This window comes from Lissotriton vulgaris, chromosome 12, assembly GCF_964263255.1.
Source record: "Lissotriton vulgaris chromosome 12, aLisVul1.2, whole genome shotgun sequence".
In the NCBI taxonomy this organism is placed as follows: Eukaryota; Metazoa; Chordata; class Amphibia; order Caudata; family Salamandridae; genus Lissotriton; species Lissotriton vulgaris.
In genome coordinates this window covers 567,555,977-567,580,882 of record NC_141700.1, presented here as the reverse complement: position 1 = coordinate 567,580,882, position 24,906 = coordinate 567,555,977, and the positions used below count along the sequence as shown (strand labels likewise).

The 24,906-nt window shown below is 44.3% G+C and overlaps 1 protein-coding gene across 2 annotated transcripts in view; it reads right to left on the bottom strand.

The window, feature by feature from the left end:
* LOC147677755 (gonadotropin-releasing hormone II receptor-like) overlaps positions 1 to 24,906 on the bottom strand; it is a 352,501-nt gene that overhangs the window by 28,731 nt on the left and 298,864 nt on the right. For both annotated transcript variants that reach the window (XM_086945394.1, XM_086945395.1), the window contains exons 2-3: positions 11,281 to 12,768; positions 6,838 to 7,042 (exon numbers count right to left, since the gene is read on the bottom strand). In XM_086945394.1, the coding sequence (XP_086801520.1) occupies positions 6,838 to 7,042; positions 11,281 to 11,859 (784 nt within the window). In that variant the 5' untranslated portion in view covers positions 11,860 to 12,768. The remainder of the gene's footprint in view (positions 1 to 6,837; positions 7,043 to 11,280; positions 12,769 to 24,906) is intronic.

The window sequence follows — 24,906 nt, the reverse complement described above, 5'->3', positions numbered from 1 at the left end:
AATTGTTTTTGAGTGTTTGTATGTCTTCTTGAGAGCTGCAAGTGGTGTGAAATTTCTGCCAGAATCTAGTCCAGCAGGTATTTTGTGATAATGTTGCTTGGTGTGGTGGGTTTAAGAACATTATTGTGAGGAGGCTTGCTGGTGGTCTGTCCTTCAGAGATACATGAAACAAAGGATTGATCGCCAACTTCTGATTCGTTATTCATCTTAGGTATTTGTGGGGCCCTGGGCAAGAAATATTTTTGGGCCCCATCTTTGCAAAATTACATTTATTATCATTCATTTTCAGCTAATTCAGTTCCTCATCAGTAGTGAGTTTAGAGAGTTCTGTAGAGAGGGCGAAGAGGTAGAGAGAAAGGTGGAGATTTACTGACTAGTGAGGTAGTGAGTGACTAGCTACTGCAGTATATAGGTAGAAAGGAATGAAGTACAGAAAGGAGAGGTAGAAGAAGAGAGAGAGGAGCACAAAAGGCAGCAGGAGGTATAATTACTTGATGGTAAACTGAAGGTAAAGGGGTAAGCAATGTATATAGGGAATAATAGTGCAATGGGTAAGTGAGGTACAGAAAGATAGGTACCAAGTGTTGAGTTAGGGGTAGGTAGAGAGGCAGAGGAGGGCTGAGCAAAGATGTCATGTCTGTTTGATGGGGTATTTGAAAAGCGCTGTGTAGCCTCTGGGCTTTTAATTCATCTAAGAAGGGTGAGGTAGTACGGTTTAAGGAGAAGTTAGTACATTAGTTTAAAACTCCCAGCAGTACAGGATCATTTTTACTAAATCTGCACATGTAATGAGTGAAGGGTTTTCGAAATGGAGGTGTAATGTAGGCCTATGTAAAATGTCTGCTCATAGGACTCATTTTTTTGCAAATGGGAATTTAACGTCATATGAAATATGAACAACTCTAGCCATCACTCATAATACAAAATTGTGCTTAATTGTTGCCCACAGTGGACTAGTGTGAGTTCAAAATATCTGGCTGAGTGTTAGAAATGGGTTCTCTAGTTATTAGTGGTATGCATCTTGTCCAAGTAAGGACCCTCACTCTTGGCAGGATAAGTCAGTTACACACATTAAGAATAACCTATGCTCACCCCTTTGGTAGCTTGGCAAGAACATTCCGGCTTATCCCCATAGGCAATGTGTAAAGTATGTGTACACACACACACATGCACAGTAACACATAGTACCCCACAACAGTTTAGAAAATTAGCCAATATTTTTCTGAGTAAAACAAGACAAAAATTACAAAATCCAACGTGCACAAGTCAAGATATGAATTTTAAAAGATTAAATAAAGTATAACTTTTTAGAAAAACAATAGCTCCAATTGGGCCATCTGGTCGCGCTTGACATTGATAATTCTACAAATTCAGTCTGACGTAAATGGAGTGCCACCAGTGTCAAGAGACACACAGACCCCGGTACAGTACTTTGTAGGAGTCAGAAATCAAAGATGATACAAGACGCAGGGGAGGAGAGGCTTCGAGGAGGCAAGTGCGGCATCAGTTCCTTACTGCTATCAGGTCGTTGGCACAAGGGCACTCAAGGACAGTGCATTGTACATAGGAGGTGAGACGTCACTGAAGCAAGTGAGGCATCGTTTCCTGGCAGCGGTACAGAATTGTGGAGTCACTAACGCCTGCGAACATTACATGGCACAGGGGAGGTGATGTGGCGGTATCCCAGATGACCCTCTGTTCCGTACTGCTGGGCGGCACCGATGAAGTGTAACAGTTCAAGCCGCAAGGCTATGGTTTCGCTGCGTTGAGGTTGAACCACTGGGCCACAGCTGCGGCACCTGAGTGGTGCATCACAGATTTGATGGCGCTGTGCTTGGGACTCCCGCAGTGGCGGTTATTTGGAGGTGCTGCATCTATGTCGGAGCCTGCGTTATAAGTCATGGTGGTAGAATTGAGCGGGGACCGCGGTTTCGGTGCAATCAGGGGCAAGGCGTCAAAGTTGCAGACAGGCATGAGTTCCAAAGTCAATTGACATTGGTTTCTTCTTATAGCACTGAAACTAACTTCCAAGGGCTGAGGAACTGGAATTAGTACTACTTGGCTAGTAGGACTCTAAGCAGAGGAGCTCAGGTGCTGCAGCTGAAATCTTTGATGGCCCTGAGACTTCCAACAGGAGGCAAGCTCAACTCGAGCCTTTGGAGAAACTTTAGAAAGCAGGATGCAGAGAGCAAAGTCCAGTCCTCTCACTCCTAGGACAGAAGCAGTAGGTAACAGGCCAACACAGCAAAGCATACAGCAAAGTGGCGGTCCCTCTTAGAAGGACACAGCTCTTCTTCCTGGCAGAATGTCCTCAGTCCAGAAGTGTTCTGAGCATATATTGTCAGAGGTCCAGCACTTATAACCATTTTAGCCTTTGAAGTAGGGAAACTTCGAAGAAAGGTCTTTGTAGTGCAGACACACTGACTCAAGACACACTACAGGGGGGTATGCATTTCTTTGTGTGAGAACAGGCAAAGCCCTGTTCAGGTGCAAGTGTCAGCTCCTCCCTCCACTTGAGCTCAGGAAGGCTAATCAGCCTGGTGATGGGTCATCAGGATATGCAGGGCACTCTTCAGCTTCTTATGTGTATGACTGTCTAGAGTGAATTTAAAAAATCCCAAATGTTATCCAACCCACACGTGTATTCTATGGCGAGGCAGAGGTACAGAATGGTTAACTAAGAAAATGTCGACTTTAAAAGTGTTATTTTCAGACCTGCAATTTAAAAAACTAACTTCATTAAACGATGTGTTTTTAAATTTTGAGTCCAGAGACACCATACTCCAATTTTCTATCTGCTCCTAATTGTAAGACACACTTGTAAATTGTTACAAGGCAGCTCCAATGTTAACCTATGGGAGGGATAGGCATTGCTTTAGTAAAAAAAACTAGTTTAGCAGTTTTCACTGCCAGCACATTTAAAACTCACAAGCACATGTCCTAACTTTTAAATACACTGCTCCCTGACCATGGGGCTACCTAGGGCATACCTAAGTGGTGTCACACATGTAATAAAAGAGAAGGTTAGGGCCTGGCAAGGATGTGAACTTAGTAATACACACAAATGATCAAAGGGAGGAACCCCCAAGAGAGAGCGTACTGCTCGCCATCTATATTGTAACTCACAAATAGTACGTTATCAAAAAAGATGTGCCATCTTTAGTATCCTAGAGAAATCTGCAAGACTACTAAAAGTATTCATAAATCAGAGTGTTGAGTGTTGAATGTTCAGTGTTTAGTGGAGGATGTGGAGAGACCTTTTTTAAGGATGAGAACCCTCACTCACCTGAGGGTGAGATGCTTCATCATAGGGCTCCCTCCTCACACCAGGGCTGCAGGTCCCCAGTGTGAGCTACAATTCTATTGGAAGAGGAGCTGAGGTGTTTTTGTGGAGGGGACCGAAGTACTCGGTGGGTGAGGGGCAGAGCGCAAACAAAGAAATTATTAAGTGAGAATGTTAAAACTGTCTCCAGTGGACCCTACAACTTTATTGTGCGGTGTCCTGGGACAGGATTAAAAACATAGAGGACTAGGGTTTATGAACAAAGATACCGCTGTTTAAAGGTCAACATGTTTCTGCCCTCCACCGACTCCAACCGGGTTTCATGGGCATTCGTCAGGACCAACATACAAACTAGTCACTCTGCATATAGAACATATAATTAAAAAAAAGTGTTTTGAACAAGAGCAGATGTTTATACTAGTCGTCAAGAGTTTGTAGCCAGTATATATGACTAGTGGGGATTATACCATCTCATCTGTTCACAGGCATTAGGTTACCTCTCTTCAGCCAAAGGGTACCCCACTTGAAACTAGGCCGAGTTGCAGTACGAGTCCTTCCTTTCGGGTTCCCGGCAAGGGGTCGGGGGAGGGCAGAAACATGTTGACCTTTAAACAGCAGTATATTTGTTCATAACACCTAGTCGTCTTCATTTTTAATCCTGTCCCAGGACACCGCACAATAAAGTTGTAGGGTCCCCTGGAGACAGTTTTAACATTCTCAATTAATAATTTCTTTGTTTGCACTCTGCCCTCACCCACCGAGTACTCAGGTCCCCTCCACATAAAACACCTCTGCTCCTCTTCTAAATCTTGGAGAGTTGTAGCCCACACTGGGGACCTTTGGCCCCAGCGTGAGGAGGGAGCACTATGACGAAGCATCTCACCCTCGGGTGAGTGAGGGTTCTCGTCCTTAAAAAAGGTCTCTCCACATCCTCCACTAAACACTCAACACTCAACACTCTGATTTATGAATACTTTTAGTAGTCTTAAAGATTGCTTGAGGACACAAATGATGGCACATCTTTTTTGAGACTGTACTGTTTGTGAGTTACAATGTAGATGAACTTGCCAGGTTGAAAAGGCAGTTTAAAACTGCGCCCACAAGCTCAGCAGTGGAAGGCCTGAGACATGTTTGAAGGGCTACTCATGTGAGTGGCACAATCAGTCCTGCAGGTCCAGACGTAGAACTTGTTTTACAGGTGCTAGGCACACACTTAGCGCACTGTACTGGGGACTTGCCAACAACTCAAATTTGCCAATCATGTTAAATACCAGTACATTTTAGAGACAGAGCACCTGCACTTTAGCACTGGTCAGTAGTGAAGTGCCGAGAGTCCTAAAGCCATCAAAAACGAAATTCAGCACACAGTCGATAACAGTAAATCAGAAGCAAAAAGACAGGGGAATGCACTATAAGAGATGCCAGGACTAACACTGAGGAACATTTTCAGCTCAAAGAAATCAGTGCCAGTATCGTGTGTGAAAAATGCATGAGAGCTGCGCCCTTGCATGCATTTTATAAACAAGCTAATTTCAAAGGCATTTCACTTAACGTAAGAAATTTTCCACACATTTATAGAAAATTAATCATATTTCTTGAGATAGCATTTTGCAGATTTTGCACCCTCCTAGTTTACTGATGGAAGTATAATCCACAGGTCTTCCCTACCCCATAAGCAATCCTACTAACAGGAATCAAAGTCTACTGCAGCACCCCCAAACCAATGGGACAAGAAAAAATGCTATTTCCAGTCCTGATGACTTTATTAAATAAGGGATTCAAGATATCTTGCTCTATATCAGCTGTTCTTAACCTATGGCCTGAGAGCTCTGGGGCCCATGTCTGTTTACAAAATGAAATAATATTAACCCCTTCGGTGTTCAAGACGGCCCCCGGCCGTCACGCGTCACGGTGGGCGTGTGCGCATGACGACCAGGGGCCGTCTGAATCCCGCCCACTCGTTAATTCTCCCGCTCAGCTGTAGAATTAACACCACGTGCAAGGGGTTAAAATGAATCAATTAAAATTAATAAAATATATACAAATAGGGAAACAATTTTGAAGATCTGAAAACCTTTTCCATTTTTCATTGTGAGCTACTCAAAATATTCCCATATTTGAGATTTTTTTTGGGTGTATAACTGTTTTTGTATTTGTGTGTGTTGTTTTGTGGTCCAAATCATAGAAGCTTCCAATAATGACTCGGAGGGGTCCCCGGTTTACAGTAATGAATCAGTAGGGGTCCACAGAAGTCAAAAGAATAAGAACCGCTGTCCTGTATAAGCACTTTGCAGAGCATTACACCAAACCAGACACTGGACACTTGAGTTATTATTGATATTACTCTGGGCATAAGAATTAAAGACCCAGGTAAATTATGGGCTAAAGATATCCATCCTTCTTTTTAATCAGGTTTGAGCGTTGAAGGAAGAAAGCCAAGATGTAGGTCCTTCTCATCCACGGGAAAATTGAGCATAGGATTTTAGCAGGTTTTCCTCAGATTCACATTTTTAACCAATGTTGATGAGGGTGGAAAACAGCTAGAAAGAGACAGTGCTTAATTTGTAAAACAATAGGTGCCATCACCCCACGTTGTGCTCAGAAGCTCGGGGCAGGTGGCATTAAACATTAGCGTGCCGAATACCAGGCTGCGTAATCTTTAATCCACCTCAGTCTTCTTTAATCCGTTACCAGACACCCCTCCCCCTTTATCTCACTCTTGCAGGTTCCTCCTCTCTCCCTTTGTGACAGTTGATCCGCCTTTATCTTCCTCCTTCTCGCCCCTGTGTTTGTTTCCACCTCTCTTGCGAAATATCCTATAAGGAAAAATACGTGCGGGTCCCCAAAAATGAGTGCCAGTGGCGCCAAGTGGAACCCCCCGGCTCAAATTAAGCTTTGAAAGGGAAAATAATTGAGAGAATGTTTGAAAGTTAGAAACAGTAATGGACAGAGGAGCATAGATCAGCAGAAAACAGACTACTCCACAGTCCAGGTCCTTAGAAAGCCCAGCTTTTGGGCAAGTCACCTATCTGCACATTTGATAATGTCACACCATCAGTTAAGACGAAAGCTTTTTGTGTCCCTGTTGCTCTGAATCTGAATATGAGCTAGTCCTTGTGAGTCACCCTGGCGGTCCTGGGACAATTGACGATCCAGTCCTTATACCCAGGCAGAAGGTAGCATAGACCAGGACAACATGACACCAAGTCAGCAGGGCAAGGATTTTTGAAGCCCATGGCAAATTTATATTTTGACATTTGTGCGTTCCCTTTTCTCTGGCAACAAATTCCTATTTGGGGGCAATCTGGTGCCCTCTTGTGGCCATGTGTGTTGGCGACGCAAGGTAGCTGCCTGCAGTGGCCGCAATGTAGCACTGGCCCTCGGTGGGAGGAGAGAAAAAGACACAAGACAACAAGTCTTCAATGAGACACAAAAGCGGTATGTGGAGGGAGTGGAAAGGAAAAAGACAAGAAGGTACATACAGAAGGAGAGAGGCAAAGTAAAGGAGGAAAAACAAGTAAGACAAAAGACTATAGCTAAGTGAGGGAACTTACCACAAGCTTTCTTCATTTTTCGGGATATCTCCCTGAGGATGCGAGAGTAGCACAGGACCATGATGAGCAGGGGCAGGAGAAACAGGCAGGCGAAGGTGAACATGTTGTAGAGCGTCTCCTGCCAGTGCGCCTCGAAGCTGCCCACCGTGGCGCACTGCACAAAGTGCACAGGTTGAGAACGGCTCACCGTATGGAATACCACCACCTGCGACAGAACAGACCCAGACATGAAAACATCGGGAAGCAGCTGGTCCCGGAGAGCCCCCAGGGAGACAAGAACATAGACGGAGGCATCGCCAAGGACCAGTAATATAAATCTAATCCCGCGCTCTCGGGAGATCAGAGCGAGCTGGCAAGAATGCATAATTAAAGAGCTCATTGTTGTGCATGTTCCAGCAGAAGCGGCACTTGAAGCCCGCTCTTGGTCATTTTCAAAAAACGTTCATCTCGAGAGCCGAGACATCCATTTTAAGAGCCCCCTCCTTGATTAAGCCTGTAATAATGGTTTATTTAACGGATATGTCTGCATTTTGCTTATCCCAGTCCCTCCAATACGAGCATCTCCCCAGTTTCACCAATTTCTAATACTAAGGCCACTGAAATTATGTAACGTTTTCCGCATAATTATGGATTTACCGCACTTGCCGCATGGTATACTCTCTGTAGGGCCAGTGGAATTTTGCAATTGTGCGGCCGCAGTGTTTTTCACAGAACGAATGCATTTGCCACATAATTTCTCATTTCATGCATAATCTGCAGATTTTAACAAAAACATGTTTCTAGTTTACACAGTTAAAAAGTTACTAAAAACGCACGTGTTACCATACAGTGAAAGGCCATTCGCAAAGGTATACAACGTTAAGCACGCATTTTTTACAACGCACTACCATTACAACACAGGCATTACCACGCATACCATTACAACGCATTGCGCTGGGGGGCGCTCTAGGATAGGGAATAAGTTTAATTTTATATCCAACACCTTCCCTAGTGTCCACGGGGACTGGAGTTGGAATATAAAATTATACTTACCACTATCCAGCACCTCAAAGCGCTATGCGTTGTAACGGTATTCGTTGTAAATACCGCGTTGTAAAGGTATGCGTGGTAATAGTATGCGTGCTAACGTCATACATCCTTCGCAAAGGTTGATTGGGTCACCTTTCTTTTGCTAGTTTCTATATTTAAGTGTTAAACCAGTACCAATGCGGTGCAGCCCATGCCCAGACAGTGTTAACAAGTGTAAACATGGTAAAACAATGAAGTCATATTAGCGTGGAATTTGCCGAATTGAACCACATAATTTTCAGTTTCTTGATGCATAATTTGGCCAACACTGCCACATAATTTGGCCATCCCCTGTCGCATAATTCCAGTGGCCCTGAGTATCTGTTGCATCATTTGCAGAGGTTGACACAAAAATGGTGTTTCTATCTCGATCAGATCAAAAGTTACATAAAACAGTGCCAGTGTGCTTTTACTGATTCGTAGACACATTACCAACTCGACCTTTCACTTAAGCAATTGCTCACTGCTGTAAACTGTCACGACTGAAGTGAAGCTTTTACTTAGGCAGGGTTAACGTGTGCAAAAACGACATAATAGTGAGATGATACGGCCACAGCATCCGGTTATAATGCCAAATAATTTGCCTTCTGTTGCCACATAATTTTATCCTCTCTGCTGCATTTGATGCTCCATTTTCTTATAATCCCAGTGGCAGCAAATATACAATTTTTTGCACAAACTTGTTTGATACTTCTCCGGGGCTCTGGCCTCTCAGTTTCATGATCTGGCGCAATCTATTTAATGTTAGACACTATTGTCACTGTTCAAGTTGTAATGTACAGTGTCCTTTTTTTGCACTTTTTATATAGCGCAAACACGACCCGAAGATCCTGGAGCGCTTTACATGAGCACCAGTTACATTACGCAAGGACACATTCATTAAGCGGCGATAATGGGCTTGATAATCTGCCCTTGTGAATTCCCATAGAAGCCCAGGTTCTGGTGTTAACCTGGGCTTCTACGGGAATTCACAAGGGCATATTATCAAGCCCATTATCGCCGCTTTATATGCAGTTTCCTGCCGATAAAAGCGTCGATAATGTATCGCCCTTTATTGATAATATGGCCCCCGGTTCCCCAGGGCCCAAGGTCGGCAGCTCTGGCCGTTATGCCACATCCTCTCAGCCATAGTTCGTGAGCGCTAGACAAAAATGTTGAATAAATTAATTAGGGGGGTAGATCAAACTGGTGATGCCAGTTTCATAAACCCTTACGGGGTTGGAGTTGAGCTCAAGCTGCACAGGGTACGCCGGCCTCTCTGGGTTCAGGGCTATTGCTCTTGAGGGCCAGCGCTGTTGATATCCCTGCATATTTTGTCTACCATTAACATCATCATTATATACTTTTATAGCGCCTCGAAGACACAGGCATCCGGCATTAATGACTGTACATGTCTAAGGAACAGGAGGAAGAATTAGGAACAGGCGAGTTTTCATCAGTTTCCAAAAGGGAAGGAGATCAGCTGTCATGACTAGGAGTCCAGTGGGGACTTTCAAAGATGGCAGCCGCTTTGGCTAAATTATAGGCTGTGGATAATGTCTGTGGTCCTGCCAGGAAAGTGTCGGCCATGACCCCCGCTGCCCTGAAGGAAGACCGCCCACCTTATTTAGAGATCTGACTGCCTGGCGGAAATCCCTCTAGCCTTAAGAGCCACCACCAGTGCAACGGTTGCTCCGAAGGATGAAGAGTTTGATGAGTTTGCAGCACAAGGTATGTTGGCATTGTTCAAGCATTCCTTCATTTTCCTACCTAGGACTGAAACCTAATCTATTGATTGTCGCCTCTCCTTAAATAGGGCGCGACAACCATCAGCACAACACTATGACTTGGAGGCCCATCATGGAAAGCTTTTTACGAACGCAGAGCTATCTGAGGCTCAACCTTTATGAAGCCGTGGCTCTCCCACCTCTGAAGGGGAAGGTTGACAAGATTGGCGTGGACATAAGAACCACAGATTTTCACCTGTGCCCTCACTCTCCCAAACATGATCATCTGTGGAATTTGATTAGAAATTTCCATATGTGTTCTGCACCACGCTGTGGTTGGTCTTTCTCATCTTTCTCATCAGAGCTCATCATCATTTTAGGATATACTTAAAGCATTTCCACCATAAAAGAAGGTATAATGCCGCTAGTATGCATCAGTTATCTTCATCACACTGAACCCTACTTTTCCTCGGCACAGGCTTTGAATTCCCTACTCAAACTTAGGAATAGTAGATAATAGGTTGTGTGGTAGAGGGTTAGCGTTGTTATTGTCATTGAAAGGAAATTTGCTAGATCCTCTGTTTGTGTTAAGTTGTTAGAATTATTGGTTGTTGTAAGACAGGAAATGCCCCTTATTTAGCTAGGGGCTGTGATTAGAAAGGGAACTAGCCTTGGGAATTTAAAGTCTGATGAGCTTTTTGCAACAATCTGGACTTTCACCTTACTCAAAAAGCTATCCAGTATCTGCCAGCTCACACATTTCAAATTTAAAAATTGAATACAGCTCTTCTGCTTGATTTGAAGCTACAATCATTAATCCTTTCCACAAAAATCTCCTTTGACACATTAGCCACCTCTTCAGTTGCTTTGTAAATTCTATTTGATGTCTCTCTATCTATAGCGATAAACTGAAGGAAGCTGAATTTGTCCCCATATTTGTCAAGATGTAATTCCTTCTCTGGTTTTCTGTGAGGTGCCTATGGAAATATGTTTTACTTCACAAGACCTATCATGTACAATTTTGTCTGAGGAGTCCATGTGGTTAGGTGTTCGCAGGGGACACAAGGCCCGTGATGCGAACCAAGGTTTACACAAAGGCCTTCTGTTGGTGATACTTTCTCAGTCAATCAATCAATTTTATGGCCTTTTAGGCCAAAATAAATAAATATAATGTTTGATTCTTTCTCAGGCTTCCATTTTGTTTTGGGTTGTGATTTGCGGTGTGGAAGTTTTATTTAGCGAGATACTATTCTGGTTATTAGCCTACTCGTAGTTCATGGACTTTCCAGCTTTCCTATATTCAAGCCCATGCAGAGTTTTGCCACAATATTTCTAAGTAAGTAATAGTTGGCAATGAAATTTGCTGTGCCATTTTCTCACATGATAACAGTTTTTCTCATATCTTTGCAACTGTATGGATAATGGTGATATTTTTTCTGTAAACAACTTTAAATACAGAATTTAATGAGAAAACCCACATGCAGAAAACGTCATGAGCTACCGTCAATAATCTTAGAATTCATGAAAATGAAGGGATGTTTGAGAATGAAAAACGTTGCAACTGTGTACACCCCTTGTTGTGATATGTGACATTAATTTCACAATATGTACATCACACAGATATTTTTGGGAAGAATTTTGTATGAAGAGGAACCTAGTTTGGACTTACCTGGGGAATAGCCAGGAGAATGCTCAGAATCCAAGCCACACAAAGCATAGTTTTGTTTTTCCTTTTAGCCTCCCCAACACCAAGCGGGTTCAAGACAGCTGATTGGCGGTCCAGGCTGATCACCACTGTGACGAAGGCAGACGCGTACATAGCCACCAGCTTAAGGAACATGAGCCCTTTGCAGGCCAGATCACCCGCATACCACTGCACCGTGACATTCCAGATGGCGTCCAAGGGCATGACGATGAATGTGACGAGAAGGTCTGCCATGGCTAGGTTGATGATCAGGATCCGGATGTGGGATTTTTTCCTGTGCTTGTGAGTAATGGTCCATAGGGCTGCAATGTTGAAGCAAGCCGATGACACAAAGAGGATGCAGGTAATGGCCACCCGAACCTTAGCAGCGGTGGAGAAGGTGGGCAACACAAATGACTCCTCACTAGGAAAAGTGATATTGTGTTTGGGCAATGGTGCAACCTGGTCTTTCGTATGTCTACAGCTCCCATTTCCTCCTTTGACCCCGCACATCATTGGTGAGTAGGTGGGCTCATTTACCTTGATAAGGACAGTGATATTCATTTTTGATGCCACCTGAGATGAGTGTGTTCTATCTTGAGGTCAGCTCCTACCACACAGGCGCCATTTTGAGACAAAACCTGGTTGCATGGAATAGAATCATTGGGGATGTTTGTTGGGGTTCACTCTTTCGCCCGGTTCACTTAAAACATTGAAGCAGGTGGGAATGTGGAAAACCTTGCAGATCCAAGATCCTCGTCGCCATGGTTGATGGCTGGAACATAAGTGAAAGCTCAATGCCTGAGAATAACAATGACCAGCGTAGTTGTCAAGATTGTCCAAGCGTTCCACCACTGGAGACATTCTTCATCTTTAAGAGCGTGCAGATAGACAGGTTATGTTTTTCCGCTTCGACCCCCTCAATGTGCAGCCCCAACACACCAGCCAAGAAACTCAGATCTCATTAAACGCTAACCCCATGAGAAAGACATTGAAGCTACCGCCTGATAATTGTGCTGAATTATATTATCACTGTGGATTTTTCTGCCTGGTACTTGGCTGCGTTAGTAGTTATCCGAACTAGACAGTTCGACTGAACAGCGACAGCAAAAACTCTAAACAGCAGGAACGCAACAGCTCTTCCCGTCTTTGTCATATACTGTGAGGAGCCATAGAGTCATGTGTTTTCCCTGATCTTTCCCGCGCAATGCTAGTTTTTTAGTGCTGCGGTGCGGTTGGGTCTACACGTGCCAGCCGCTTCCAGCCAGCATCACCTCAGAGGTCCCGCACAGCGCTGCGCATCACAGCGGACCTGGCTCTCTCTTGCTCTCCTGCAGTGACTCACTGACTCTTCGGTACAGAATGATCATTGGAACAGATGATGCACCACACACCGTCCCCCGGGCAGCTCGATTCCTTTCCATTTAGGATTCCAGGACTGACTGTTTTTTTCCGGAAAACAGTGCTCTCCCCCTGCAAATATCAGAAATGACACACGTTTAGACATTAATAACAGTTTGTTCAATGCTCTTACTGCCCCTAACAAATTCCATGACATCTAAAATACAGCAACGGCTGCAAGCAGAAAGTCACAAAACAAATGACTGTGCTGAGTATCTTTGCTAGCCCTGGACGGTGGGGACAAGAGCCGCCATTTTGTAATCTCTGCGGTGCTGTGTTCCATAGATACACTGTGTAGCCCCTGGGGGTGATGGGAAAGCTACAGGCACGCAGAAGCAGGGGGCTTTAAAACGTTCTCTTTTAATTATGGCTGGAGTGTTAGTGGGTACATTACGTACAACATACATGGATCAACTCATAGACATGAAAGACAGACACCATAAGCGGCTCTTGACTGCTATGAACTTTAATTGAAATTTGGTAAACCATACAATCTCCCATAACAGGAGACCCGACAGTGGTTCTTGTTCTTGCACCCCACAGGAATGCCCTCACATTCTCTACCTCTTTCCTCTGGACAATGCAATCTTAGGTTAGATGAATGCATTGAGTTAAGGCTGCATAGCCCCTTAATAGGAGGGGGTGTTTGAATTGCGTGTTATTAGCTTCAGAGTAACGAGGAAAAATGTGATTAAAAAATAGGCGGAATTATGTGGAATTACGCGAACTGCAAATCAGACCTTTTGTGCTGCATTTTAGCGGGAAATGTGTCTTTGCTTTAATTTTTAACTCGAAGATGAGTTTCTTGCTAAAAAAAAATAGTGCAAGAAACAAAAGCACCAGAAACAATAGCCTCTTTCATTCTGTCTGTGGTAATTTTTTTATATATATGGTGCGTTTCATAGTAAATTTGTTGCATAATTACACGAAGTGCGTAACATCGTGATGACAGTGTAATGCGAAATCCACCAAATAACGAGAAGGATGCCAGCATAATAAATAGTTCACCCAGTGTCTTTTGCTGTGCTCTGCATTTTAATTTTGGAAAGTTCAGCTAATGCAATCAAGTTCACATTGGAATAGAACAGGAACCTGCGCATGGAAGGGTGACTGGATCACTGAATAATTAGACAGTGATCCAGTGACAAGTTATGATTGGGCTGCGACTTTAGGTGTCTAGAACCCACAGCAGACAGACCACCATTTTGAAATCTCTTTTTCCTTACGCCTGCCCCATTTTGAAGGATCCTGCAGATCCAACAACGAACCTTTAATGAACCTGGTAAATAAAGTGTAAGTTGTAATTTGGGAGAGATAGTGTAGCTAAATCCTGTAATTTTTAGGTGGCACAGAGGGATAAGCAAAAATGAAATATCACCTGTAAAGTTTTACAAACTTAACACATTTCACTCTTCCTATGGGTTGCAACGATTTGTAAACTAAAGCTTTACTACCTGGAGTATTTTCTCTTAAAAACCTTTTTTTGCGTTAGAATTCTCGCACACTGCAGTAGTGCACACGTGTAGGCATTTCTTTTTTTTTTTTTAGTTGGGCAACTTGTCTTCTCAATGAGAAGTACATGTGTCACAGTTGCTCTGTTTGGGTACCTGGTGGATCTCCAAAGAAGGTACATGTTTCCTCTGCCTTATTCACGTTAAACTGCAAACTCAGGGCCATATTATCAAGAACAGGCGATAAAATTATCGCCGCTTTATCAGCAGGAAACTGCTGCTAAAGCGGCGATAATGGGCTTGATAATATGTCCTTGTGAATTCCCATAGCAGCCCAGGTTCTGGTGTTAACCTGGGCTGCTATGGGAATTCACAACGGCATATTATCAAGCCCATTATCGCCGCTTTAACGGCAGTTTGCTGCCGATTAAGCAGGAATAATTTTATCGCCTGTTCTTGATAATATGGCCCTCAGTTACCATCTCCATTCTCTGTTTTCCATGTTCTACCTCCTCTGCGCAGCTTTTTTAAGCTTGGTTTAATCTTTGGGAGGTGAATCAAGCAATGTTGTTCATCGAGTCTACGGGCACACCATGACCAGGTACAGGATTTAAGCCAGAATTAAACATGGCCACTCCTTGCAGGAAAGTCACCAGAATGTTTTCACGAACCTGATACAGATTATCACCCACAACAAAATCACTGCAATCTTATTAGACCTCCATATTTTATTCCAAGTGCCTAAAATAGACGGATAGATAGATACACAGACAGACAGATGAACAGATCGACGGACTGATGGATAGAGGGATGGACTGGCGGATGGACAGATGGAGGAATGGATGGATGAATGGATGTGCAGATGGCAAATCAATAGTCAGGCTGATGGACTGTCAAATGGATGGATGGAAAGTCGGGTGGACGCATGGTCTGATGGGTCGAAAGATGGATGGACGGGCAAATGGATAAAGCAACATATGGTCAGAGACACAATCATAAATATGGATGGATAAATGAATGAATGGAGAAACACACTTCCTAATTACGATGCCGGTCGGACGCATTGCTGCGGTAAAGGGACTTGCCAGCAGGTGGACGGCAGTCCCGACCGCCTAATTAGGATCCAACTGCTGTGGAGGAGGTCAGAAACATGCCTGTTAGCGTGTTTGGGGTCTGAACATTGGCCATGAAATACACGGGTTGGGCTGGTAGGTTGAAGCTCCACTGTAGTGGGGCACTTTGCTCCCGCAGGTTGCAGCTTTACGTCGCTTCTCCACATGAGACACCATCAGTATCTCCACACTTGGGGATTTGCTTCACAGTGGGAAGCTGAAGTCCTTCCAGGACTTACAGGTGGAATACGAGTTACATAAAACACAATTCTTTTGTTACTTACAGCTTCGCCATGCTCTGTCACCACTAAGCATGGGCGAATTTTGCGAATTCGCGATCCGCGAATTTGCGAATTCGCAATCTGCAAAATTCGTGAATTCACAGATTTTTTATTTTTGCGTGTTCGCGGGTGTTCACAGGGAACTTTGCGTATTCGCGGGGCTCTTTGCGTGTTCGCGTTTTTTTTTTGCCTGGTTCATCACTGCCACCCTCTCGTTTTTTATGCCCTTCTGCCCTCTGTACCACTTGTTTTTGTGCCTTTCTGCCCTCTGCCCCACTCTTGTTTGTGCCCTTTTGCCTTCTGCCCCACTGGTTTATGTGCCCTTCTGCCCTCTGCCTAACTCATGCCCTCTGTCCCACTTTGTGCCCTTCTGCCCTCTGCCATAAGTCAGCTTCAACAGGAAGCACTAATAGATAAAGTATAGCAGGTGCTTGAGTTGAAGGTCAAATTAAGTTACACCGTCATTAATCACCCCAAGTTTGGGGTGATTATTGATTGTGTAACTGAATTTGAGATTCAACTCTAGCACCTGCTTTACTTTATCTATTAGTGCTTCCTGTTGAAGCTGACTTTTTGTAACTATTTTAGAGGCTCTGGCAGCTTGCTAGCGCCATTCTAAAATAGTTACAAAAAGTCAGCTTGAACTTGTGACCCAATCCGTTCCGCTCGTGGATTTTGAGGGAAATTCGGGAATCTCGCGGATTGCGAATTTACCGAAAATCCGCAAAATCCGCGAGCGGAACGGATTTTCCGCACATGCTTAGTCACCACTCCTACAGTCTGTGGAGGTTGTCCCTGAATTCCCCCCATTGAAAGCGAAAATTCTCTTCACAGATATAAAGAAAGAATCACCAACTGTTGGAGATTTATAAAATGCTTTTGTGCAACTTGCCGGATCCAATAGTGGCAGTGAGAAGGGCGTGGTAGGGTGATCTTTGTCTGTTCGACAACGAGGATTGGGAGGAGGCATTGGTGACTCCGAGGGAGTCAGTGATAGCATCCCAATTTAGACTGATACAGATGAAACTGCTTCATTGGGTACATTTAAAAAGATCAAGTCTACATCGCTTGGGTCTGATTGCTGCTGGGAGCTGCTGGAGGTGTGATGCTCCACAGGGAGCTGTCCCTCATATCACTTCACTTCACCTCAAAAAGCTTTATTTCGACAATATTGTCATAAAAGCAAAACAACACGATATACAAAATTTGCCTAAAACTTGATCTATAAATCAACGGTGATACAACAAACATAATTAATCAATACATCTTTGAGGATTAAAAGTGGGCAATTTCATCAATGGTATCACCACAAAATTCATATAACATACACCATACAATACAAGAATGATGTGTAATGTAGTAAGATTAACAGTACAATACCGAAAGTGGAGGGCCATAGGGAGATGGTTAAAGACCAGCCCAGACTAAATCCCCAATCTACGTATACAAAACAGAGGGTCTAGACCCTCCGACTTGTTTGTTTTGTATAATGTAGTAAGGTACCACAACTCGAGGGGGCACAATCCTCAAAACACACGGTAATCCAACAAAAAAAAAGAATAATCTGTACAATGTATCAAATCAATACAGTCAATAGTTCATAAAAACTGTATACTTAAAGCTGGTAAAAAGTTATTAAACAAAGCTAAAATACATATGGTAAACATTTAGACAGTGGGATTCAATTTCATCATATAAAGATCAAATTGATGCTTCAGCGGAGTGAGAACCTAGTGGCAAAGGTGCTAGATTGTTCTTATTTGGTGCTATTTTTGATCTAATGCACCAAACCCACCTTCGATATTTGGCTAGGGGGGATTGGATATCGAAATGGGGGATCAGTCCTCAGAATTCTTAAAGCTTTGCTGCTTTGCCTGGTGCCCAAGTTCTTACACATAGTCACAAGCCAAATCGTTCGTGGAATAGAGTAGGCAGGGCATACCAAAAGAACATGTTGGTGCATTTCTGCGTGATCAGTACAGTAAGGGCACTTATTATCTCCCGCTTCTGACCAATTCGCCTTGAAGGTATATATAGGCAAACTACCAACTCTGAATTGCAAGGAGAGTTTACGGCCGAGGGCTTGGAGATGGTATTCCAGTATGGTTCGAGATAGGGGTGGGGTTTAGCTAGCAAGAACCTCCCTATCAGCATTGAACTGTCACTCAATCTACTATAATTGTGCCCCACCATATCCCAGTATTTATTCTTCAATCCAGCTTCAGAAATAGTCACTGGGTCAGACGGGTTTTCCCGCATATTTTCCAGTCCCATTAGAGACAGTGTCCCCTTGATATTTCTAAGCCAGTTTATTTTATGGTAACAGTCGGCATCTAGAACATCCCTTAACCCCTTCGATGCTCATGACGAGCTGAGTTCGTCATGAGGCACGGATGAGCTGTGCTGATGATGAGCTGAGCTCGTCATGAACAATGGGAAATCTGGGAATGCAGCACCGGGGGAGAAAACCTCTAGCAGCCAAGGTGTTAAGCTGCTTGAGTAGGTGGTTAACACAGGAGTGACCCAAATCCTACACCAGTATAATAAGGGACGAAGCCTCGCTAAATCTGCCACAGAGTGCCTTCCCATGTTGTTAAGCAATGAGAGGGAGGGTGTGCTTTTAGGGAGGCTAGAAAATTGCATGAAAGAACTTCTTTTCAGCAGTAGTTAGTTGGACAAGGTTTCCAAACCCCTACAGTTCCGAACCGTGTAAAACCGAGCTGATCACCTTAGCCTTATAGATCTCTAACACAGGGCTTAACGGTTTAGTCAGATACAGGCGGAATTTTTTACTTAAGGCACCCGCTAATTGCCTATGTTTTAGTGCCATCCTATCAATATGGGGACTCCATTTAATTCTTTTCTCCATGGTGAAGCCTAAATACGTAAACACATTTACCTCTTCTAGAGCTACTCCCTCCATCATGAATTTTCCCCATGTATGATCGGTGATTGTTAAAATACATGTTTTGTTTTATCTGCATTAATCTTGAGTCCTCTAATGTCACAGAAGTCTTCGAACAAAGCCAATGCACGCTGTAATCCACTGGGAGTACCAGAAATGATAAGGGTATCATCAGCAAACATAAGAATTGGGGCATTGGAGCCAGCAAGGGTCGGGGTATCAGTAGGTGCTTGGGCTAAGAATTTAGCTGCCTCACTAAGCATGACTAGGGACCTGTTTCCGGGAGACCACGTCTTCTCAAGCTCTGAAGAGGACCGATTAGGTGAAGCGTCCTTTATGGACCAGTTCGTCCTCAATAGAATCCGCTGTGCTCTTAGGGCACAGATCCTGGAATTCCCGTTGGAGCCTACCCTCTTCCCACATTTGGCCCTCTTGATTAGCAATGATGATGGCACTCACCTCATATCCAAGTTGTATAGAGCCACTATGGCACTGATCCTGAGCAGAGACCGTAAGGGTACGCGAGGCCTGCAAACATGATTTAGATCACGAAATAGACAATAATCACTGGGCTTATTGTCGCACTCAGACAAAGCAGTGTCTATGAATAGTAAAGACAAACTCCTACATTTATGCCTACACTCCTACATGTATGCCTGCCATAACGTTTAGTTATGGCAGGCATACATGTCTCTTGCTAAGATCCATTCTATTGATCCCACACGTCCACACACCTGTCCAAAATGCAGAGCACAACATGCAGACTTCGCTCACATGACCTGGACATGTGTCAAACTGGGAGATTACTGGCAATGAGTGCATGCAACATTGTCAAATATGGTCGCTCTCAAGCTTGTCCCCTTTCCGGAGGTGGCTCTGATGGGATATGTTCAGAGTATGCCCCAAAAAGTCCCTAGGTTTGTGGCCATCGCCTTGCTGTTGGCCGAAAGGGAACTGGCATTACGTTGGGGCAGCAGAATGGGCCCAACAACTAACGCTTGGCTGAATAGTCTTATACATTCCAATACCAACTCTGATTTATTTGCCTCTACATAGACCCTAAAGGCCAGGCCAAAGGATATATGGGGCCCACTAAAAATCGATATTCTTGCGAAGAACCAAACCGTCACCTCACAGCCACACAATGGAATTGTCCCTACCAGAGTAGGTTAAGATATTGTGGTATTATACTGGACACTTAGAGCTATGAGAATATTTATGCACGTTACGAAATCATATATCACTGATGCACCCTTTGCTCAACGTTTCATTGGCTGTTTTGTCTTTACATCTGTGCTCTTAACTGCTGTACGACCAATATACTATCAAGTCTGTATGTAATTATTATCTCACTGCAATGAGTACATCTTGTATATGTTGTGAACAATTACTTAAAATGGTAAATAAAGTTAAAAAAAAAAGAATTTAGCTGCTTTGTTAATGAAAAGGGAGAACAACATGGGTGCCAAGACGCACCCTTGGCGCACTCCCGTTTCCACCTTGAATGGCTCTGTGATTTCCCCCTGTCTGCCCCAACATATATGGGAAAAAATTACTCTCATACAGGTGCATTAGAAAGACTAGCAGATTGGCTGGCATACCCAAATCCCGCAGCACCTCCCATAATTTACTACAGGAAACTAAATCAAAGGGCGATTTGAAACCCTCAAAAACTGCGTACAGGCTGCTTTTGCCTATTACCACTGTCCGCCAATAAATCAGAATAAATCTAAAGACTTGATCCACTGTACTAATATGGGCCCAAAAGCCAGCCAGATTAGGAGTTAAAATACTATTGTCGTCAACCCATTTTTGTACCTTTGCCAGGTCAAGGCTTGCCACCACCTTTTGGAAAAAATCGATAAGACTAATGGGCCGATAGTTTGCAGGTTGCGATCTGTCCCCCTTCTTGTGGACTGGTATAATCTCAGCTCCCTTCCACGATTCAGGAATGGCGGCTACCTGTGTCATACCATTAGCAAACAGGGTAATATACATGCACCACCTTTCCCTGTCATGTAGAAAAACATCTGCGGGTATGCTATTGATACCCGGAGCTCTACCCCCCATAATGGCATGAAGAGAGACCATTACTTCCAAGGGTTCAAATGCCAGACAACTCTGGTCGCTAGATATGTGTAGTGGAGGTTCAAAAATCCATACATCACCTGATGAATACAGTTTGGAAAAATATTTTACCGCTTTTTCGGAGGCTACATGATTTTCAGGTGGAGGAGGAGATGCCTCACTACCTCATTTTACAAGTGCCCAGAAATGTTGCATGTTGCTTCTCGTACTTCAAAAGACAAAGGTCCTTAGCAAACATTTAGGAATGTATAGAGAATAAGATATAGACCGTATTAGGTTACTATATAGTTCAAATGTCCAGCCGGACATGGATTTTTATTCATATAATATTTTGGCAATAAAGTGGAGGATAAACGAACAACAACATTTAAAGTAGGGCACAGTCCTGTACCATACAATGAGGGGGAGGTGTGCAGAAGTGGAATCAAACAATTTAGGACAAACAACACTTACAAAAATACAGGCAAAGACTGAGCAGATTGGCCACTTGCATTCAATAAATAGGGGGGTTCAGCAAGTATAACCAAAATAGTAATCACAAGAATTAGGCACAATGGTCATTTGTGACACTATTAAAGAAAGTCTTTCTTTAACTTATACTTGCTGAACCCCCCTGTTTATTGAATGCAAGTGGCCAATCTGCTCAGTCTTTGCCTGTATTTTTGTAAGTGTTGTTTGCCCTAAATTGTTGTTGTTCGTTTATCCTCCACTTTATTGCCAAAATATTATATGAATAAAAATCCATGTCCGGCTGGAAGTTGGAACTATATAGTAACCTAATACGGTCTATATCTTATTCTCTATACATTCCTAAATGTTTGCTAAGGACCTTTGTCTTTTGAAGTATCATTGATACCCGTGGTCCTCAGCCAGTTTACGGGTTCCCTTGTTTATATAGAAAGCATGTTGCTTCTCAAGCACGCTCCCTTCAATTCCTGCCATCTTCTCTCATCTCACTCCCCTTTAGCCTGACTCTGTGCAATTCTGTATGCATTCCTTGTTTCCCTAATAGAGTTTGGGTTTCAAGTTCTAATTGCTACCCAGAGGGATGTACGAGCATCACTACATTCTTTGCTATACCAAGTTTGCCGATTTTGTTTAGGTGTGCTTCTATTACTACAGGGTGTCAAAAAATGGGTCCATACTTACTTACGTGTCAAATAATGAGACATGAATGGTGGTAGTAGTGAGGCCTACCGGTAGAGCACTAGCAGCAATGGTCTCCAGTGCAACAACAGCCTCATCAACTTCCCTACCAATTGTGGACAATGCCTCTGGATCATTGCTAATTTGAGACCATTTAACTCTCCTCGTGTCATAACCGTCCACTAGGTATTTAGTAGACACTGAATTATCTGGGCGGGCTGGTTCATCCAGTGGCAGGAGAAAAAAATACGAGGAGAGTTTATTATGATCCCTCCCATCTCGTTCTATAACCGCCATAACAATTATTGTGTGCCGTAGGGTTAAATCTATGAGCAGATAATCTATTTGACTAGTGTGGAACACATTGTTGAATGTATTGGACCCTATTCTGTCTGATGTAGTCCTACCATTAGCAGCCCTAAGGCCTCTCTCTAGACGGGAATGTCTTTAACTGCAAACCTGCTTCAGTCCTGTTGGGTCTAACTCCAATTTAGGAATACCCCAGACTGCATCCAAGTCCTCTGAGAAATCACTATCGTCCCAGTTCAGTGGCTTAAAAGGTGTATTAAAATCACCTGCTATCATGACTGATGATTCCCCCAATCTCACTCCTAACAGCTCGTCTAGAGCCTCAACAGTATTAGACTCCTCCCACCTCTAGCCCCTCTCGCATATATCTTGTAAATATCTAGGATGCTAGTGGGACTACACAACAGTTAAATGGTCAAGATATCGGGGTTGCCTGTGGGGAGCTCCTGAATCGAAAGGCCAATACTTCGACAAATCCATATTGTTAGTCCTCCTGAAGGACGCCCCTTTTTACCAGTAATAACTGGAAACAAAAATTAAGATATTATTTATGAAAGACCGGGGCAACAGACCACGTTTCTTGAAACAAGCAAATATCATGTTGCTCTATAAAATTGTTCCAGTACTCAGAGACAATTTTGGACCTTAGCCCTGCAATGTTCCATGACGTGAAGGATGTTTGGTTTAGTAGAGGTGGAGGTGCACAATAAGGACCAGCCGCACTAGTTAACTTCTCTATTGGGGATCTCTTCTCTGTGTGTCCACTGCCTCATATCTTCTGCCATTGCACTGTACATCACCTCTTCCCTTCTGCAACATCAAGCACCAATAACTAATGCATCACAATCTGGTACTCCCTTCAATATCTGAAGTCTGTGTGTGGGTCTTATACTCGTGCTACAGCTATTAATGTTCACCTCTGGAGCCATGCACAACATTACAAGGCTGTAACTAATGCATCAAAAAGCAACAACGGGCCTTTTTGCAAAATCAAGAGAAAATAACTACAACTTCACACAGCGGCTGGGGTACAAAGCCACAGCTGAAGACCTCTGTAGTCTGGGATTGATCCTCCTGCGACACCCAGTGGCAGGGACATGCATTTACATCTGGAGACTCCCCCCAGCTCCGGACTCGCTGCCTCGTTCACAGCGGTAAAGAATCAATATAGTGGGACCGGCGCCCTACCTGATCACCACGCAACCTCAGGGGCAATGGTCAGTAATAATACTCAGAGCCGACGCTGCATATCATCGACTGTGGCTGGTGGGGAATGCTTCTCCTTATGAAATCGCTAAGTAACCTATAGAGGGAACAACGCTTCACTGGAGGAATCCCCGGAGCAGACCCCATAGTGGCATGCTGCCACTCGGGACCCTCGAGCGAAGTTCTACAGTCAGTGACCATTATTATTATTATTATTATGTTTCTTATATAGCGCCAGAATCGACCCCCGAAGGGGTATCTCCTACGCTTGCCTTGGGAACCCGTCCTGGCTTTTCCCTGTGAGATAGCCCCTACAGGGCATCCCCAAGGTGAAAGCCAGGCATCCCGCCGCGGGGGGGCCGTTGTGGAGATTAAGCAAGCTTAATGCCCAGAGTTGCAGAGTGTGAACCCATGATTAGGTCAGGCACCGAAGCGAGAATTATCGAGTCCATGGACATTTGAGCTCAAGACCCTGCCACGTCGGGAATTGAACCCTGGTCCCGGGTCTGACCTCTGCTTCAGGGTCTGCCTGCTCTAACCAGTGAGCCACACTTCTCCACCATCCAGGGAGAGTTGCCCGGATCGTGGGGGACGCACGCCCAAATTGAGGTAGTGGTCACGCCTGATCCAGAAAAGTGTGACGCCCAATATACAGAACGCCCTCGCAAATACCAAAGTGGGGAAGCAGTGGTCTTGCAATTCTTCGCTGCCACTGTCTCTAGGTAGAGAACTTGCCTGGGACCGGAGCGCCTGTTGGGACCCTGGGGCAGAGTAAAATGACTAAAGAGGCAGCAATAGAGCTAAGGTGAACAAGGGGTGGTAGTGACCACTACCTAATCACTCAATGACAATCTCTGAGCATAGTCCTGATCCCCATCCTGACAGCGGAGTCCGAGCACTATGTCTGATGCCTGGTGGAGCTGCTCTGTTCAGCTATTGAGGAGATCGACCTTGGTTCTTCCCCTGACCATCACCTACCCAGCCCGACTTTGGTCACAGTTTTTCTCCCCATCACCCCGTCTTGCCAACCCCCCCATCATATTTCTGTGACTGCTTTTTCCTTGTCTCCTATCTATCTGTTCCTATTCAGCATTCTTGTGTTCTTTGTCTACTTCCTTGCTCCTAACCCCTCTCACCTGAATCTTTCCCCTTACCTGCTACACCGCCTAGCCCCCTGTCCTTTTGTGTCCTTAGACTAAGCACTCCTTCTCCCCTTTTTGGGGAAAGATTCAAGATATATTCGCTGGAGTCTCAGCATACCCGCTAAGAGAGTCCACAGTGCCAAGGGAGCCACTCACAACTGAGGTATTGCATGACACCCCTTGCCAAAGCACTCCCTCTCCCCTTTTTGGGGAAGGATCCAGTAAAGTAGGCCTTGGAGTCTCAAGAAACCCCTCAGAGAGTCTACTGTGCTTAGGGAGCCTCTGGCAACAGAGATGGGGGAAATGATACCACTCCCCCTGGGTTCACAGCTTACTGGACTTCGGGTGCAGCTTTGACTCGCCTACCGGTTTGTGTCCCCGTCACCCTCCCCCTTCTCTTGCCTTGCCTCAAATCTTCCCCTCCTTTTTCCCTCCTCCACTCTCTGTCTACTTCCCCTGCTCCTACCCCCCACTACCCGGAATATCTCCCCTTGCCAGCTTTCACCACCTAGCCCCCTGTCCTTTTGTGCCCTGTGACTAAGCACTCCTCCCCTTTTTGGGGAAGGATTC